At 48.7% G+C, this 19,845-nt stretch overlaps 1 protein-coding gene across 3 annotated transcripts in view; it reads left to right on the top strand.

The window, feature by feature from the left end:
* Positions 1–19,845, top strand: part of clocka (clock circadian regulator a) — a 63,244-nt gene that overhangs the window by 36,740 nt on the left and 6,659 nt on the right. Inside the window, exons 4-23 of one of the 3 annotated variants that reach the window (XM_088918277.1) lie at positions 221–408; positions 750–841; positions 3,978–4,037; positions 4,516–4,664; positions 4,784–4,875; positions 5,381–5,470; positions 5,971–6,091; positions 6,319–6,432; positions 8,287–8,405; positions 8,727–8,809; positions 9,183–9,289; positions 12,336–12,483; positions 12,824–12,899; positions 13,380–13,524; positions 14,399–14,502; positions 15,366–15,461; positions 15,724–15,870; positions 17,157–17,345; positions 17,610–17,815; positions 19,062–19,317. In XM_088918277.1, coding sequence (XP_088774403.1) covers positions 822–841; positions 3,978–4,037; positions 4,516–4,664; positions 4,784–4,875; positions 5,381–5,470; positions 5,971–6,091; positions 6,319–6,432; positions 8,287–8,405; positions 8,727–8,809; positions 9,183–9,289; positions 12,336–12,483; positions 12,824–12,899; positions 13,380–13,524; positions 14,399–14,502; positions 15,366–15,461; positions 15,724–15,870; positions 17,157–17,345; positions 17,610–17,815; positions 19,062–19,317 — 2,322 coding nt within the window. In that variant the 5' untranslated portion in view covers positions 221–408; positions 750–821. Of the gene's footprint in view, positions 1–220; positions 409–749; positions 842–3,977; positions 4,038–4,515; positions 4,665–4,783; positions 4,876–5,380; positions 5,471–5,970; positions 6,092–6,318; positions 6,433–8,286; positions 8,406–8,726; positions 8,810–9,182; positions 9,290–12,335; positions 12,484–12,823; positions 12,900–13,379; positions 13,525–14,398; positions 14,503–15,365; positions 15,462–15,711; positions 15,871–17,156; positions 17,346–17,609; positions 17,816–19,061; positions 19,318–19,845 lie in introns of all 3 variants that reach the window. The other 2 variants (XM_088918185.1, XM_088918125.1) reach the window with 2 other exon arrangements.

The raw sequence follows: 19,845 nt of genomic DNA, 5'->3' as shown, positions 1-19,845 counted from the left end.
GCTTTAGAACCTTCCTCTGTGTTGTTAAGTGGTAATATTGAAGAGCTGGGTATGTGGGATGATTGCATGTCGCTCGTCAGACGTGTAGTGACGGCTCGGTGTCGTGGAGTTGCAGGAAGTGTGGCATCATGCGCTCGGTACCTGTCTTTCACTTTCCTTCCTGCTGGAATTCTGGGAAACGGAGCGGCGCGCACTGATGAAAGGCGTCTCTCCCGGACAGGTGGCGCGTTGTCATGCGGTGTCTGTGCGCCCGCTTGAGTCGACTCGCGCCGCTGCCTGAGGACCCCAGCTGCCCGTCGCCCTCCAGGGACCTGTGCCAGAACTGACGGGACCCGAGGCGCTCTCGGGCCGGGCCTTCGGCGCCGATCCACCCCCTCGCGTTGCAGGCGGCTCGGCACTGTATTGGAGGTGAGACCCAGAGCGCTCTTGTCCCCCAGACGCAGGTTCGGCGACAGCATCGTCCCTTCACGGCCACACGTTCCTTCCGGCCTCCCCGTCCCCGTAGCAGGGGAAAAAATGCTCTACTTCTCTGGCTTTAAGACCAGTTCTGCTTGTGTCCAGCGGGGTGCTGAAGCCTTTCTGCTGACCTTTGTGACCTCTGCGGGGGGCAAGGCCCGCCCCTGTCCTGATTGGTCGGTGTCTCCACCTTTAGAGTGCCCCTCTTCGTGCTTCCCGCCCGTGTCCGGTCTCGACCTGGCTGGCCGCGGAGGTACCTCAAGTGTGTGCTCTTCTTGTTTTTGTCTCCCCAGGTGCAGTCACAAATGTCTACCTCACGATTAAAGTGTGATTCCCTGCGACTGCGACCCTGAACAAGCTATAAAATGACCTCCAGCGTAGACCGGTAGGTTCCCCCTCCTGTCTTCCGCCTTCACTGCACCTCTCTCCTTGTGCTTGTCGATATCAGCTGCGGCGAAGCGCGTCGTTAATTGCACCCGAGAAACGACGCCCAGCTTTGCTCCTGGCTCACAGACATCTGAGCAGTGTCCTGTCGGCAAAGAGTGTTTTCACATCATGACAGCTCCTGCATGCAGGGCGGTTCGGTGCGTCCTCTTCATCAGTGATACCCGACTCGTATACATGCCGACTCGTATACGTTCAGTAAGAATGAAGCACGTGTAATTCGGTAAGGCACATGTTCATGTGTAAGAGACCTGCTGACACTCAGTTAGCTGATTCATTAACAGCGTCATGCCTGTAAGTGGTTCCTATTCTGAAGTGTAAACGTTTTTTTTCTTTTCCCCGCCATCAGAAGCTAGAGAAGGGTGAATCACTAGAGCGCCTTGGCTCCAGGGTTTTTAGTGCCGGTTTCCTTTCCTGCCCAGTAACATCGCGCGTGAGCTCTCTCGCCAAGGTGGGGGCCGCGTGTCGAGGGCAGGGTGGCAGAGCTTCCTGCTCCGGCTTTAGGGGCAAACAGCTCAGGAAGCGTGCAGCAGGACACAGAACGAGAATATGGCAGAGTCTGAATTCTGAGTACATCTCTGGTATTTTCTAATTTCTGACTGATTTTGCCAGCGGTCTCTGTATACCGTTATTAAACCGCTGAACTCGCAGAGGCCATCTAACTGCAGTCAGGACGTTTAGTATTGTGGGAAAAGCTGCACTCCCTCAGGTCAGAGTGGCAGCCAAAGGGGGTTTCACCTGTTATTTGCGGTGGAGTTCAGTCCAGTTTCTCAGCATTTGAGCTCAATTATGAAACCAGTCCTGCCATGCGATTCACCCTTGAAAAACAATTGCTTGGGAAACTGATGCTTATTGTTTGCCGAAGGTGTATTTCTTGTTTGGGTACAATGTCTCGATAAAGAATTTCATGTGCTTTGAATAAAATGTAAGTTTTTTTTTTTGCTTTTCCTATATGCAGGCCATGCACTGCTGCCGTGCGTTATGTGGGCTCACTGTTATCGATTTCCTCGCGTTCTTGGACAAGCATTAGATGAAACTGATATCGACAAGGATGGTTGAACTTGTTGAATTGCCAAAGTTTTTCTTTTGGGAACCTTTACATCTTTGATAACAGCCAGGTCACCTGGGATTTTTTATTTTGCTTGTTTGAGCTCCTACTGTAGGACAGCAGCCTTGGAAACACCGTTTTGAAGCCTAAATTATTCATGTGCACTCAGCATTAAGTTAGCTAGTTAGCTAGCCCCTTTAACTCAGAGGTTTCCGACATCATGGCTTGTGACTCTGCGATGACTTTAGTCTTACCACGAGCTCCTGAGATTCCAGGATCTTTCTGTAGTTTTCTCACATTCTGTATCAGTATTGCTTTGAGCCATGTAGTAGGATTTCTGTTTCTGTTATGCGGTAGAATTTCTGCACTGCGAAATTAAGGCCGAGAGAACGCTAAGAGCCACTTGACTGCTTTAGCTGAGTGGCCACGAAGCGCAATGAAGTGATCCATGAAGATTGAGGGCTCTTGTTCCAGACTGGCATTTCCAATGCTGCAAGACTCCTTCGTTGTGGGCAAACAGGAGGCCCGTCGTTCCAGTTGAAAAGATGGTGTCTGTGCCCCTGCTGCTCTCGTTACTGTGTGCCCTGTCCATGCTGCCAGACGATCTACCCAACCGCACACATCAAAACTGCAGACTAGAAATCGCAAAGCGTGTGCTAGTGTAGTGGTGCCTGTGGTTGTTTCTGGGGGCGCATGCTTTCAGATGCTCTGGAGCTCACCCTGCCCATCCCAGACCTGTCAACTCCTTGACTCGTCTGTTTAGCCAGGCTTTTAATTAGTGTTTGCCATTCCTTCTTTTCCCACATGTTTCTAAGCCTCTATGTTTGTTTCATTATATTTGTTCAATGTGATGTGTTTTTTTCCCCAAGCACTGCAGGCGTACATGGACACTGAAATTAATCCTTGTAATATCTAAAAGTGTCATGTGCTGGGGGGAGTTTAAGTACCTTTATACTGAAGAAAATTGGCTTTGTCTCTTTTAAAGAGCTGGCAGTGATAAAAGCAGTGCGTCATGAAACTGTGGAGATGATGTGCTGAAAACGTGATCTCGGAGAGAGAGATTGGAATGTGCCTCAGATTTTCTGCAGTTAAACTTTTAAAACCCTGGCGCTGTTCTGTTTAGCTCCCCGAGTGGGGGATCCTCACTGACCAGTCAGAAGGTTTGTTGCTGGGGAAGCATGTTTCCTGAAGCTTTGCACACTCTCCCAGTATCTTAGTCTTTTTTTATTTTAATCACAGACCTGTTGCTTTGATTCCATTGCTAACTGGGGATGTTAACCTGCCTCTTATGGTACCACTGCCAGCATGGGGTTGGCGAGTGTGCAGGAAACCCTCTCGTGAAGCAGACTTCACTCACTGATTGTGCCCGGGGGTGATGCACTGCGCTGAGAATTCACAGGATTAAAAAAGGGGTTAAAAATAGATTTGAGTCTGACAGCCGCTATCAGGGGAGTAGTACAGTTCCCACCCTTGAGCTAAAAAAAGGAGGAGACCGCATCACTGGAGAGGGTGTTTAACACTTCTGTGTTTCAGTTGTCATCAGTCATTATAAGCCAGTGGGTTTTGGCTCTGTGCGTGCTGTATAGCACCTGCTTGAGGTGACCGTCATCCGAGCTGGCGGACAGCTGGGTCGCTTGGCGGTCGGGCCCTGTTCTCCCCTAGACCGGGCCTGAAGAGCTGACCGTTCAGATACGCCAAGGTGTCGAGATGGTCAATATAGGGAGCAGTCCTCGCAGAGGTGGGAGGGAAAGTCAGAGAGGGGTCCTCGGCTCACATGGGGAGAAGGAGAGCACAGGGGGACCCCCCTGACCGGTTCAGAATAGGGGCGCTTCCCCCGGCGCAGCGCTCTCCAGCGTGATGGTCTTGTATCCGAGGGGCGTCAGCAGCCTTCGGAGAGACCAGTCGGTCAGGAGATGAGCTCTGTATGTAACAGTGTTCTTAATTGGAAATGGCTATATATAGAAATGAAATCCTTGATTTTGGTTTATATATCACAGATCTGTGGCTTCATATGTTGTTTTTTTTACAGGGATGACAGTAGCATTTTTGATGGATTAATGGAAGAGGATGACAAGGATAAAGCAAAAAGGTAGATTTGCACTCCACAGAAAAATAGCCCCTTCTGTCCAAGATGGTGTATTAATGTTCCAGAAGATTGTATTGTCTCTGGAATTTACATTTTCAGCTCCGAGTGAAGCTGTCCAAGCTGTGTAGGCGAAGTGTAAGTGTGTGTATCTTTGTGTTTGTCATAGACCACTCTATTGTGTACCGAGGACTGATAAGAGTCTCATCTCATACGTGTGCCTCAGCGCATTGCACCAGTAAGGTTCTGCAGCTGCACTGTTTGAAGGACACTTTGTTACTGGAACTTCACTCAAACCTTAATAAAGAGACAGACTGCAGTAAGCTGTTTGGTGTCATGCTGAGGGCTGCAGACAGCGCAGGCTTTCTGAAAGTTGGAAGAGATATTTGCACATTTCGGTTGTAAAGAGCCTGGTGGCTCTGTTTCGGCTGTGTGCCGTGTCATGGTACTGCGAAAGTGAGCACTCTCAATGTGTGGACCACAGGGTGTCCAGGAACAAGTCGGAGAAGAAACGCAGAGACCAGTTCAATGTGCTCATCAAAGAGCTGGGCTCCATGCTGCCCGGGAACAGCCGGAAGATGGACAAGTCCACCATCCTGCAGAAGAGCATCGACTTTCTGCGCAAGCACAAAGGTACAGACCCCCGGCTGCTCGCTCGGCTCTCCCGGCCAACCCCTCTGCACCCTCTGTGTGTGTGTGTGTGTGTGTACGCTTTCAGTGTGAGGTCATTGTTTCTTCTGTGTGTGTGTTAGAAATTGCTGCACAGTCGGAGTCCAGCGAGATCCGACAAGACTGGAAGCCCCCGTTCCTCAGTAATGAAGAGTTTACACAGCTGATGCTAGAGGTGAGTGCACTGGGGCTCCTTGGCACCCTGAGACCCCTCCGCTGATGTGCTTCCTGCTTGTCAGGAGGATTTGAAGAGAGTCTAGTTTGCAGCTGGTTGTCGGGGATGATTACAAAAACCTGTTGGAGTCAGGGAAGTGCCCTGTAATTCATTTCTACTAATGACATCCTCATCACTAATTATTGTAGCTCAAGTGTTTATTGATATTTCTGTCTGTTTGCTTTTAATTCTTGCTAAGCATCTGTGGCTGGATGGGGCTCTCCTGCTCTCAGCTTGTCGCACACGTACTGCTGGGGCTGGCAGCTGGCTCTCCCAGAGAGCCTCTGCTGATAGTCACGACGGCTTTTCCAGCTGCGCTAGAAGACGGGAGAGGGATACAGCCTCAGCTCATGTGACACACAGCATGAATCTTGCTGTTCGAAAACCCACTCGTGAAATCCCTCGCGCTGTTTGAAAACCGCCACTGCTAAATTTGATTTGTGGATCCGTGTGTTTAATTTTGCAGGCGCTAGATGGCTTCTTCCTGGCAATAATGACAGATGGAAATATAATATATGTTTCAGAGAGTGTTACTTCCTTACTTGAACATTTACCTGTAAGTATCTCAAAACTAGGGCTTCCATTCAAATTCCTTATGCCTAGGAAATGGTTATGCGATAATGTTTTTGTCCTAATTTGCAGATCAGAATTAATTCAACAGTAGATTGAATTAAAACATCATGCTATACAATCTCAGTTTTTACCTAACACCATATTAGGTAAATTAGGGCATGTATGGCATTCTGAGTTGGAGTCAGGTTGTGGTATCGGGTTTTGTCAAAAAATATAGTTCCTTATGTGATTGTCTCTTCTCTGCTTCCTTGAACTCCTTTTTTTTTAACTGGATTATAGAAAGAAATAATTAGTCAAGCAATGGTCTTGCAATGGAGAAACTGGGATTCACAATATGATTTTTTTGGCCCCTTCTGTGTGTTACTTTAAAGTTATGTGCTGGGTGTGTACATTGTCTGGGGCTGGTGATATGAATTGCTTTTACAGTCTGAGACCGAAACGTTCAAACATTCACATTCAGCCTTTTGTGGGTTTTTTTTTCAGTCCGATCTTCTGGATCAGAATCTGTTAAATTTCCTCCCATTGGGGGAGCATTCCGAGGTGTATAAAGTACTTTCTAGCCAGATTCTGGAAGGGGAGACACTGACACCAGAGTATTTAAAGGGTGAGTGATTTCCAAAGATCAAAAGGTCACGATCACGCGCATCACTGTGCTGTTCTTTGCATTGAGCCTGTTGCACATATAGTACAGATTGTAGTTCTTTATGATTCACTCTCCATTATAGTTAGATTACACAGCTTACTGAGTATGTCTAATGTATGTGCCAGGGTTGAAGACTTTCTTACACATGTGCTCACATGGTCTAATCCTTTTCCGTTTTTTATTTTCAGCAAAAAACCAGTTAGAATTCTGTTGCCATATGCTACGAGGAACAATAGACCCCAAGGAACCCCCTGTGTATGAATATGTTAAATTTATAGGAAATTTCAAGTCTTTGAATAATGGTAAGTGCAAAATCTGTTCGTGTTCTGCCTTGTGTGAACTCTTTGTCTGCATGTTCTTTCTTGGCCACAACTGAGAAATGAAATGTACTATAAAAATGCAGTTAAACATCACTATTAAATTAATTTGTTAACAGTGAAAAACAGTAAATGAACAGAATGCTGCTATGGTACTAAAACTGTAATTAACTTAATTAACTGTAAACTGTAATTAGGCATGTGACTGTTACGGTAGTTAGTAAAAGAGTAAGCTTAGATGATATTATCAAAGATGGCCAAGTTAATGTGCATTTACATCAGCGCGAAGAACATGACAGTTTAAAAGTCAGGTCATTTTCTGTGAAGAGCACTGGCCAATTGCACGAAACACCTCATGTTTAAGTACAACACCTCCCTTTCCGTGTTCCTGGAGTTTAAGATAAGAGAGAGATAAGATATTGATCCTGAAGGGAAACTGAGGCGTTACAGCAGCCCAGCCCAAGACAAGCAAGACAGACAAAAATTAAAATAACTACACATAAGAGTAATTAAAAAGTATATAAAATACAAAAGTAAAATAAATAGAGTTAGGAAAAAATAGGTGTGTACAAAATATGCTAATAGTCACTGTAAAACAATAAAATACATGTAAAATGCGCATAGGTATATACAGACTGAAAATACCACAGTATAAACAGTATAGTAATGCAGTGTCCAAAAAGTGCAACATGCTGTCCATAGATGAGCAGATGAAGGGCGAGCAGTCCTAGCCTAGGGCAGCGTTATACACCCTGACAGCCGCCGGGAGGAAGGACCTGTGGAAACGTTCCCTTGAACACCGCAGCTGGAGCAGCCTGTTACCAGAAGTGCTCCGCTATCTAATAACAGTCCCATGTAAGGGTACAGCACAAAGCAGCACACACCCTACTTAAAGTCTCCATCGTTTAGCAATTAACAAGGCTCTGTACAACCTTCACCTCAGGTAGTCTGTAGTACGGCACACACCTGACTGCTAAACCTCCTGGAGCAAGCAGGTACAGAAACCTTACAATAATATGCCTATCTGTAGCATCCTAAGTCTAACCAGTACCAGTATAATATTCTGGTTATTGTTCAAAAGCTCAGTTAGACGCATAAAGAGGTCATGGTGTGAGTTACAAAAGAAAATATGGAGGTTCATTCCACACTGCAAAGCAAAGTTTTTAACCTCCTCCTTGATTCTCAGCAGTGAATTTCTTCCACACGCCTCACACCTGCATGTGGGTCTTGCTTCTAAGACTGAGACCAGACCTGACCCTTCTAAGCTTTCTGGCAATAAAAACAGATACACTGGACTGTAGTTATTGTTTCTCCCGTGGACGAGTGGTTTGTGGTGTTTAAATATGCAAGGCACTGATTCAGCTACAAACACCCATGAACCAGTGTACAGCACGTTGTTATTCTGTTTCTCACTGTTGATATAGCATTATGTCTGTGTTTTATGAGCATATTATAAATATTAGACAGAGAACTAAGGTTATGTTTTTAACCTAACCTGTCCATGTGGTGTATAATTTCTTTCTTTGCTTTCATTCTTGTGGAATGTGAAATGATGTGCTTTTTAAAAGCATAATTCAATTTTGAAATATCTCCGACAAGCACGAGTGTGAAAAATTTGGTGCATTATTATTTTTTTCCCAGTGAATATAGCCATCTGATTGAAGTTAAAAGGTTTTTTTAGATGTTTAAAACTTCTATTCAAGACACTGTGCTGATTGTAGGGCTTTAATATTCTGTTTGAGATTTTAGTGAATCCAGGAGTCGGGAGGTGTTCAGAGTGTGTCTGTGGCAGCCTGGCGTTCTCTGCAGTGTTCGACATTCTGCTGTTTCCTTTTCTAGTGCCTACTTCCACAAGAAATGGCTTTGAGGGAGTCATACAGAGGTCACTACGGCCTGCGTATGAAGACAGAGTCTGCTTTATAGCAACTGTGAGGTTGGCTAAACCTCAGTTTATCAAGGTAAGTAATTTGTCAGGACATTAAAACCTCAAGGGATTTTAGTTTATGAAAGTATTGTGCGATCTGTGATACGTCTGTAAATCCGTTGTTATGTGTGATTAAGGAATTAACGTTGATAGCAGGCTCCCTCGGTCCTTCGGAAACATTGACAATGTATATAAAACGTTTAATTATGAATGAGCAAGTGAAAGACCCTCTCAGAAGTGTCCTAGAGGAGTTTCTTCAAGGGCAGAATTTATTCATCAGCAGTCACCCCATTATCACTCAGCTGTGTATATTTCCAAGACTGCAGAACGTTTCTTTTTGTCACATTTTAAATAGGAAATGTGCACTGTGGAAGAGCCTAATGAAGAATTCACCTCAAGGCACAGCTTGGAGTGGAAGTTTCTCTTCTTGGATCACAGGCCAGTGGTTTTTTTGTTGTTTTTTTTCCTTCAGATAGTTTTTCAAACATGCGTTTGACTGTGTGTATCCATGAAACTCGGTGTCACAGGGAGGGAGTCACTCAGTGAGCACGCCTGCCACTCATTGAACATCTTGCCCACCTGCTCCTTCGAGCTCTGCAGCCGCTTGCTGCCTTTGTTGTGAGCGTGAAGGATTTTGGACGTGGTTGTTTTGAAAGCGTGCCTTGTGCTGAGCTGCAGCAACTGTCGCGGATGCAAAACAGCCCCAGGAGTAGTGGGATGTGGCTTCTCTCAAAATTCCTTTGTGACGAAATACCTCTTAGATGGGGGGTGTATCTGTTTTACGCTTTTTCTCTCTGTTTTGTGGATGCAGGGCTCCTCCAATAATCGGCTACTTGCCGTTTGAGGTTCTTGGCACATCTGGCTATGATTACTACCACGTGGACGACCTGGAAACTCTGGCAAAGTGCCACGAGCACTGTAAGTAGATGAGGTTGCGTGCTGCCTGCAGAGGAACATGGCATCACATAAATATTTTAAACGCTTTTCCATTTGAAGGTAACAGGCTTTAGAACGAGGTCTGCCCCTTATAACAGTCAGATATTTGTGGCGTGTTTAATGTTTTTTTAAACATTCTGAAACATTTTCAGCCTGTTTTTGGACGCTGTGTAGCCAGCCTGGATTTTTCCAGGCTCTCCTTTGTTTTGAGGATCAATTTTGTGTCCTGAGATTTTGAGCTTTAGTGTCTCTGAGTGAGGTGACATCTTCGCTAAGGCGCTGCTAGTTTATGCAGTAAGTATCAGCTGGCCTACCGAAATGGCACACCACGTAAAATTGCAGTGCAAGCAGCTGTAATTTCATTAAAACATTTCTCCTATTGTCTTCATTAGACAAAAGGAGGTCATGCTTTCATTTGGCCCGTAAAAGCAATCAGTGAATCAAAGTTTATTTATCAAATGCACAACAATACAGAGTGCAGCAGAAATTGCTGTCAATTAAATGTCTTTTCTACAAGCTCACCGGGGGGGTTAAAATCACCAAATTAAAGTTACAAAATAAGGTTGCATAATAATAGAGCAATAGAAATTGAATAAGATAAACACAGACAGAACTCAATATAGACAGAGCTGCAATGTGCCCAGGGTGTATGCAATACATTATTGCAGAACCAAGCACTCAAAATTCACTCTCTTTTTTAATCAACAGAGGATACCCCACCCATGTTATTGACAGGGCCCTCACCCGAGCCAAAAACAGCCCCCGGACCATCAATTCGATCAGGAACCCCCGGCCTACCAACCGCATTCCTTTGGTGCTTCCCTTCCACCCTAACACACTTTCTGTCCCCAGGACCATTAACGACAACTTTTCCATCCTACAGGCTGATCCCTCCACTGGGGCCCTCTTTTCTGACTGCCCCATCATCGACCACCTAATCTGCGTAACCTTCTTGTTCACAGCTCCCTTGATCACCCTCAACAGTCATCCACACCAGGTACTTTCCCCTGCAACAGAGCTCGCTGTATCACCTGCAAGTACACATCTAACACCACACTCACTCAAGGCCCCTCAGGACAATTCCGGATCACCCAGGTGACCTGTTGTACCTCCAGAAACCTCATTTACTGTATCTCTTGCAGGAAATACCCGGCTATCTACATTGGGGAAACCGGAAGGAGACTAGGAGACTGCTTCAGAGAACATGTCAGGGCTGTGATGATTAAAGATTTCTCCAAACCCATAGTTTCTCATTTCACCTCAGACAGCCATCACACTGATCTCTCTGTCTCTGTTCTCAAAGAGGGGTTTCTCAACTTCCACGTCAGAAACAACAATTATCCCGAAACTTGGTTCACACCTTCCCCCTTCTCTCAATCACAGACTTGTTTTCGTGTGATCTTCTCTATTCACATGCAGGTTTCGACTTCACCCCTCTCTTCACCTCTCTCCACTTCGCACCACCTGAGTGGCCTCTCTGCCTCTCCCCTCTCCCAGCTTTTGTTCTCTGGTGCTATTTAATCTTTGCTGTCTGCCCTGTCTTTCTCAACCCAAAGAAGCCTCCACAGTCAAAATGTTGTGTTTTCTTTCTTCTCTTTTCATCATGGGATAAACATTTTACTTGTTCCTTTGCAATACATTATGTCCAAGTAGTGCAGTATGCCTAATACAATGAAAACTGTGTGTCCATGTAGCCATTACGGTGATATGCTAAAGGAGCTGCAGGTTTGCTGTTTAGCAGTCTTACTGCCTGGAGGTAGAAGCTGTTCCGTTATCTGCTGGACTATGACCAAATGCTTCGGTACTGTTTACCGAACGGTAGGAGAGAAAACAGTTTGTGACTGGGATGACTGGGGTCCTTGAGAATGGACCTGGCCTTCCTTAGACATCTAGCTGAGTAGATATCCTGGATGTTTGGTAGCTCACAGCCGGTAATGAGCTGTGCTGACTTCACCACCCTCTGCAGTACTTTGCGATCCTGGGCGGAGCAGCTCCCACACCAGGCAGAGATGCAACCAGTCAGGATACTCTGAACAGTGCACCTGTAGGAGCTGGCCTGGATATGTGATGGCATGCTGAACTTCTTTAGCCTGCGGAGAAAGAATAGGCGCTGCCGTGCTGGTTTGACCACGATGTTGGTGTGCTGGGTCCAGGTTAAGTCCTCTGAGATGTTAACACCCAGGAACATAAAACTGCTGACCCTCTCCACTACAGTCCCATTGATGTAAATAGGTGTGTGATCTCCTCCCTGGTGTTTCCTATAATCCACGATCATCTCCTTAGTCTTACTGATGTTCAGAGAGAGGTTGTTCTCCTGGCACCATGCTGCCAGGGTTTCAACCTCCTCCCTGTACGCAGACTCTTCACCATCTGTGATCAGGCCGATGACGATGTATCGTCCGCAAACTTAATGATGGAGTTTGAGTTATGCCTGGCGACACAATCATGGGTAAATAAGGAGTAGAGGAGAGCGGTAAGCGCACAGCTTACAGGGAGCTCCAATGTTTAAAGTCAGGGTAGAGGATATGTTGGTGCCCACCCTCACCACCTGCAATCATTGGGTTATAATTTACAGTAAGTCCTCCACACTGCCTTCAGGCCATGTGAGGTCAGATGACGTCAACCAGGAATCCCAGCAGTCCAGAGTTAGGCTCATGAAGAGCTTCACTCAGGCTTGGCTCACCTGAAGCGTTGTTTTATTTGTGACCTTGTGGACTGAAGCAGAGCCAAGAGTTGCTGGAAAATCTGACTGACAAGGTCTTAATCAATTTTTAATCACATTCATTTGTGTTTGTCATATCGCGTGTTATATTTTTACACGTGAATAATTAACATCGGTTAGCGGGCGGCTCTGTCATTTTTGCTCAAAGGTGTACGGGTGTTAAATAGAGCGTGTTTTTTTTTTCTTTTTCCCCCGAAGCTAGGTGAAGTCTGTGTCAGGCGCATTCATGTGGAAGCATTTGTAGGTCTGGATGAGAGGAGACCGGTGCTGATGTCAAGCTCAACTCGCGTACGTTCTGTCTTCTAGTGATGCAGTATGGGAAGGGAAAATCCTGCTACTACAGGTTCCTCACCAAAGGGCAGCAGTGGATTTGGCTCCAGACGCACTACTACATTACCTACCACCAGTGGAACTCCAGGCCTGAGTTCATTGTCTGTACACACACTGTCGTGAGGTAAAGACCAGGCTCTGCACAGACAGGGGGCTCCTTGTGCCCCAAGAAAGAGCCTTCTTCGTGTTGTCATGTAAAACTACACACGGTGAAGGTTAAGGACCGTGTTGCATTTGTATACAGAAGACAGCACTGTTCCCTAGACAGCTGCACTGCCTGATACCCAAGCTAGAGTTTTAATATTTCATTTTCTTTATAGATTTACCGTGTAGTAGTTGCTCGTGTTTGTGTCGCGCTTCGGGAAACGCGGTACCTGCCGTGCCTCGTGCGCGGTGCAAGCCCGGAGGGGAGACGGGTCCCACAGGATGGTGCCGCAAACGCTGTCTGTCTTGGTGTCGTGCAGCTACGCCGAGGTGAGGGCCGAGCAGCGGAGGGAGCTGGGAATCGAAGAGTGCGCTCCGGAGATCGCTGCCGATAAGGTCAGCTGCTTTGCGGCGACGCCTCCTTCCGAGAGGGAGGGATGGATACGGCGTCCCAGGAATAAAACGGGACTGGAGCTTGTTTTCATCACGGATGACATATGTATCACAGACTCATGATTATGTTCACTACACATAGTACAGTGTACGCTGTAGGTGTTCTTCTGAAAGTCTCGCTGAGACATGTAACACCATACATTAGATCCATTAGATCCGTAGTCTGCCGATGGGAAACCTGCGTGATAAATGTAGCTCCCCTGATCTGTAGCTCTCTGCTTGCTGGCTGTTTACCCTGAGATACACTATGAGAAACGTCAGTGTGCTGGGCTTGAAATAAACACCCGCCTGTTAATAGGCATGCGTTTAACACTGTGAACCTTTACAGCCTGCTGGCAAGCACCCAGCATAAGCTGGGTTTTTAAAACAAAAACATGTTGTTTCTTTCGTTTCCTCTAACCCAAGCTGTCTGTCCTTGCGCAGAGCCAGGACTCTGGGTCCGACTCCCAGCTGAACACGGTCAGTCTGAAAGAGGCCCTGGAGAGGTTTGACCGCAGCAGGACTCCCTCGGCCTCGTCGCGGAGCTCCAGGAAGTCCTCTTCCCACACCGCTGTGTCCGACCCCACCTGTAAGTGTCCTGGGAGCCCGAGCTTGTGTACCGTTCCCAGGAGCGAGCCGGAATGCAGGGTCAGAAGTCGCCTGACGCTCCAGCTTCTCACTGCCCAGTCTTGGCCTCTGTGCGCCGGAGTCTTAGTTTGAATTGTCCAGTTCAGAAGAGGTCCTGAGAGTTTGCTATACAGTCCTCTTCACACTAGTAAAAGGCGATTGTGGCGTCCAGACACTGAGGCGGTGAAACGCAGTAGTCCTGACTGTCCGGCGGTCTGTGCGGCGCACGGTGGGGTCCCTGCCCTGTCGGGCGCTTCGTCTGTGCGGGCTTGGGATACGCATTGGTCCCTGAGCTCGTTTGAATTATCTGATCATTCAGGGATTATACAGATATGAGCACAGATTGCTCTCCGACTTCTGCATTAACCTTCGTTTTAGGTGCGCCTCATTTTAGGCGTTTTGGTGTATCCATGCTTTCACTGGCTAGAGGAGGAATAAAACAATGAATATGTATATATGACATCCTTCATTCATCTAATTCTGGTCTCCTGTCTGTCCCCCAAGCCCATCTACACTCTGTGGGTGACTCCTTCTCCGGCTGCGCCCCAGAAACTCTGGGCTCCTGTCCCCAAGGATATTGGGAGTCACCTGCCCTGAGCACATTCCAGTCCAGACTCAGAACCTTCTTTAGAAGGGCTTTTATTTAACTGGTTCTGTATCTGCGCCTCTGCATTCCCACTACATCCCTCAGTCTAATTGTTCAGTCCTGCTGTCTCCTCTCATTGTGTCCTTTTTTCCTTAGTGTGAAGAGCTTTGAGAAGCCCCTTCAAAGTCACTATTATTATTATTATTATTATAAACTTCACTGTGTTCAGCTGCGTTCCTCTTTTCCTCAGCAACTCCCACCAAGTTACAGACAGAGACCAGCCCCCCCCCGCGGCAGCCCCTGCCCTCGACTGTAGAGATGACCTCACAGAGACGATCGTCCGTAAGCAGTCAGGTGTGTACCCGTCCACCACTCTGTCCCCTCCATCCTGTCGCGGGGAGGGCAGGCGCTTGACACACAGTCTCCCAACAGAGTGCCTGTTGGAGGGAGGGCAGGTGGGGTCACAGTTTGACACTGAAAGGGAGTCTCGAGCGGGCAGTAGGGAACGCGTCTTCCCACGCAGAGTGGTGGGGGTCTGGAGTGGGTGTTCCTAAACAGGTGGTTGAAGCCCAAGCTCTGGGCTCCTTCAAGAGCTGACTGACCAACACTTGAGACCCGCTACCAGCACTGAGCTTCCCAATGAGCAAGATGGGCCAGCCGGTCTCCTCTCTTTGCAAGCTGTCCCTTGCTCTGAGGCGCTAAACATGATCACTGGCTCACATGAAGGTCTTGTGTGATTTAAAAGACCTGTGGACACGGCAGCTGCTGTCCATCAGCAGCCAATACAGGAAAACTGCTGCTGGCAGAAGCAAACCGTGTTTCGGAGTGTGTAGCACAGTCTTCGGAAACACAGAAGTGTTCGTTTTGTGAAAAAATTATCTGAAGCTCTTTACATACGTTAAGAAAACGCCTGTCAAGTACAAACTGTGTGCATATAAAAAAGAAGAAGGAAAACTGTTGACTTCAGCCAATGCTAGCCCTTACTGTTGAGAAAATAATTTTTCCAAGTTATTGAATGTTCAGTAATATATAATTACACGATGGACAAATTGTAAGTCACATTAGGGTTGTGGTCTTACAGGCAGATGATAAAACTGCAGAATGTTAACACTTTGTTTGCTGCTTCCTGTAAGTAACGAGACAGTATTTCCCTTTGACGCTGAGCGGGAGTTGTTTTTCAGTTCCGTTTTCTTTTTTCCCCTATTTGAATTTTCCAGCAGTCGATGAGTTCCCAGAACACTGGCCAGACTCTGGGCCCGTCCGTGATCGCTCCACAGCCCGCGGGCCTGCAGATCCAGCCCAGCATGTCGCAGGTGAGGACCTACTGCCCCGGCGCAGCTCTGCAGTCAACTGTGGCAGGACGGAATTGCCCCCTCGGGGCTATTGCCATTCATGAGAAAGAAAATGACAGTGACTGCCAGCATGTCGTCGACATGAGCTCTGTTATCGTTGGGTCCATTCGTTTGTATTTCTCTCTTTCTGTGCCGCGGTCCGCCGATTTTAATACTGACGTTCACAGCTGGCTCTGCTGTCCCGCGTGACCCTGCGTTAACTTTGGCTTAGCCCATGTTGCAGTTCTCGGCCCAGCTGGGCGCCATGCAGCACCTGAAGGACCAGCTGGAGCAGAGGACGAGGATGATCGAGGCCAACATCCAGCGGCAGCAAGAGGAGCTGCGCAAGATTCAGGAGCAGCTGCAGATGGTGCAGGGCCAGGGGCTGCAGGTAACTGCTCTGCGTGTGGCGCGGGAGTGGGGGTGCACGGCTCGCGCAGCTGGGGGAACCGAACAGGAGGGTTTCGCGATGCTTATTGATTTTTTTAAATGCATTAGCAAGGAAACTTTCTGACTGTGTTCCTTGAGCTGTGATCACATTCTGCTTGTAATATGGTACTTACTGGAGGAAAGTATTCCCTGAAAGACATGAGAACAATCGGTAATTTGCTCATTCAGGAGGGTTTAATTTTCCTTCATGTTTCCCCTCTTACACTGTGTTTACTCACTCTCTCTCTGCCCGTCTCTCTCTGTCTTTCCTGGTCGTTTGAGAGCCCTGTGTTATCCGCAGCGTACACTAGCACACAGTGGCTAAGCTCGGCTCGTTTTCTTGCTTGGCCCAGCCAGTGTGTTTGGCCTGGCGATGGCCGGTCACCGCTGCTCTCAGAGAGCACAGCAGGCTCCGCCGGGGTCTCCCGCGGTCGCCTGAGGCTCGGCCCCCTGTGCCTCGAGCCGCTGCCCGAGGGTGGGCACGAGTCAGCCCGAGAGCCCCTGCTCCAACCTGGACCACCTGGTACCCAGGGGGAGTGGCTGTCATTGCTGGGTCTGCCAGGGCAAGGAGGGCAGGTGTGTCGCTGTGCCGAGCAGGACCTGCCGGATGAGAAGAGGGCTTTCCGAGCCCAGGCTGTGTGTTGGGTGGGGTTAAGGCCCGCTCGGGGCAGATCGCAGGTACATACGCGACCCTTCGAGTGGAGTGTTTTCCCGTGCTCTTTAAGGGAGAGCCCTGGTGGTGTGAGCAGCTCCCGCCTTCCTCTCGGTGGCTTGTGAAAGAACAGTTCTTGAACGTACGAATTGCAGGAATCTCGTTAAAGTACCTTATAGTATTTGATCTGAGCAAAATTAGCATCCATAACAGTCATCTCGTTAGCCGACATAATCATCCTCCTTATTAAAGACATACATTTGATTTTTTTTAATGAAAAGATGCTGAAATACAGTGGCTCAGCAGAAGCATTATTTTGTCAGCCTTTGAGCTAAGTTTGCTTTGGTTTTCCTTGGGGTATCGAGACTTTCGGAATCTTCCATCCAATCAAAAACATCTGATGCTCCCCAACAGAAAATAAGCTTGAATACTAAAAGATTTACACAGAATAAGAACTTAACCAACTTGAAACTAATCAGGAAGGTACTTCAGGTGTATTCTGCTCCGGATCCCAGGAGCTCCTTTGCTGTGATGTAGCTGTGCGGGAAGCTTTGGATAAAAACCCTCTTCTGCTTTTCTGTCTTGAATCTTTGAAGATGTTCCTGCAGCAGCCTGCCGGCGGTCTGAACTTCGGCTCCGTGCAGCTGGCCGCCGGATCTCCCGCCGTGCCGCAGGGCCCTGCCGGCCTGGCCCAGGGCGCGCTGGGCGCCGGCCACATGGGCACGCAGCACGCCCTGCAGCCGCCGCCACCGCCGCTCCGGGAGCAGAACCCCGCGCTCGCGCCGGTGAGTCCGCCCGCGGGACTGCCGAGGCGTGTGCAAGCTCTGCTCCTGCTTCCCCCAGTCTCGCCTCCCCGGCGTTCTTCTTGGGATTTCGGGATGTGTGTGTGTGTGCGGGACAGCCCCACAGAGCCCGCCCCCTGGTGCCCCGGGGGGGCGGATGGGCGGACGGGTCCCCGCCCTGCCCGATCTCGGCGTGTGCGCGCCTTCCTCGGCGTTTCCTCCGTTAATCCCGTTCCCTTGTTCTCTTCTTGTTCCGCGATCCTCCAGCAGCCCCAGCAGCCGCTGCGGACGGCGCACAGCCAGCAGCCCTCTCTGCCCGGCCACGCGCAGAGCGCGCTCGCTCCCTCGCTCTACAACACTATGATGATCTCCCAGCCCGGCCCCCCGAACGTGCTCCAGATCGCCTCCAGCCTACCCCAGAACACCAACCCAAGTGGGACTGTGGCCACTTTCTCTCAGGACAGGCAGATCCGGTAAGGAGCTTATCCAAAGAGGCTCCGTTCAGCTTTTAACATCTTACAGGGGCTGATTTGGCAAAGCAGGCGCCCAGTAAAAAAATAACTTGTGTTGCTTTCAGTACTTTTCAACTGTGTAAAGACAGGCTGATCTTAAAACCTGAGATTCCCAGATTTTCCTTTTATTTATCCTAAGGTCTGTGGAAACATTAGTTTTCCTCTGTCTTTTTTGTATCAGAGAGCTGACAGCTTTCTTCCGTGTGAACAGGTGACATCAAAACAGAGAGTGCATTCATTGTTTCAGTGCAAATGAAAGGACTAAAGATTCTCCAGCATGAAAAGTGTTAATGCTTGTTCTGTGAAAATAAGTGTTGTCCTGTAAGTGTTGCTAAGTGTTGTTTAAAACTGCTCTCACACAGTTTGTGTGAACCATGTGATTGAAAAGCATTCTAGCATTCACCAAATGCAACGTTGCAAATGCAAGAGTTTTGTTTTATTTCAGGTGGCTAATTTGGCAAGTTGTGCTTTTAGAGCTGCATCAGCATGCGTAGGCTGCATAGGAACAAGTAAAGGTTTATTCTATGTTGAAAATAGAAGAAAGGAAACAGCTTTTCTATAAGGTTGCCCTGAAGAAAGCTCCACAGCCAAAACGCTGTTTCTTTTCTTCTGTTTTCAGCAGGGATAAACCTTTACTTGTTCCTTCAAGTTGAGTTTTTGTTTAGTTTTCTCATTTGATGCATTCTGTGATCTTCTGTGTCCATGTGTCCATGTCTGCTTACTCCTTTAAAGATGTCAGTGAGCTGTATTAGCAACTTATTCTGGGGATTAATGAAATGCACTGTAGAGTAATAGGCTAGACCAGCACCAGCTCTGATTAGTCAACAGGTAAGAGTGTTAGCAGCCATTGCATAAAGACCATACATACCTCCTTTATAAGCGTTAATCTTTCCTTTTAGAAAACCTGAAAACCTTGGGGATAGAGAACAGTATTCAACCATTACAGCTCCAGTTTATCGTGAGGCAGTAAACAGCCAGGGTACCTATCTGCAGAAGCGTGAAGAAACAAGCTGCTGCTCTGGCAGGTGTTGGCTGGGCTGTAGGGGGCACTGTTCCTTTTGGAGCTGGACTCCCGAACCAGTGCCCCTTCCTGGTGACTGCAGACACTGTGCAGTGGGCGGTGCAGTGCTGCACCTGGACGATCCTACCCTGTTTTAGGCCTCCGTGTGAGCTGGCCTTGACTCTCTCTCCCTCCCCCTGCTGACAGATTTCCTCAAGGGCAGCAGCTGGTGACGAAGCTGGTCACGGCGCCGATGGCGTGTGGTGCCGTCATGGTGCCCACGACGATGTTCATGGGCCAGGTGGTGACGGCGTACCCCACCTTCGCGACGCAGCCGCCACCGCAGACGATCTCCATGGCGCAGCAGCAGCAGAGCCAGCCGGAGCAGCAGCAGCAGCAGCAGCAGCAGCCGAGCACGGCGGTCCAGCAGGGGGCGCCAGCTCCGCCCCAGCAGTTCCTGCAGGTACCGCTGCGGCCCAGCCTGGGCGAGAGACGGGTCACTGTGAGGACAGAGTTTGACCACCTTAGTGTGGGAACCTGAGAGCAAAGGAGAGGGTGCAAAACGAGAGCCTGTGGGGTTGTTAAGCAGCTCCTCGATCCCAGGACCTCATCCAGCTGTGCCTTGGAGAAAACCAGGGCCGCAGCTTCAACAGCATGGCTGGGCGGCTCGTTCGTTTCACTTGCATCCTCTGGTTCGCGTTTCGCGTTTTATGCTACAAACAAAAAACATCCTCCCTCCGGGACGTCCCTGTCAGTGGAGGTCTGGGGATGTTGTCCTCGCGCTCTTCAGCCGCCGTGCTGGTGATTTCACCGACCCAGCTCCCTCGGCTCGCTGGTTTGCTACCGGGCGGAGCTCCTGCGTGGTCCTTGTGCGGTGCTGCCCCCTAGCTGGCGCGGGTCGCGGGCCGCGGGGTCCGATTCGCTAGCAGCTGTCGTGGCGCCGGCATGCGGGAGTGCCGCGGCGGGAGCGCAGGCAGGGCAGCTACCGCAC

The sequence above is a fragment of the Atractosteus spatula genome, chromosome 1 (genome assembly GCF_055471065.1).
Source record: "Atractosteus spatula isolate fAtrSpa1 chromosome 1, fAtrSpa1.hap1, whole genome shotgun sequence".
Lineage (NCBI taxonomy): Eukaryota > Metazoa > Chordata > Actinopteri > Semionotiformes > Lepisosteidae > Atractosteus > Atractosteus spatula.
The sequence above is the reverse complement of the archived record's forward strand: the minus strand, read 5'-3'. Positions and strand labels throughout refer to the sequence as shown.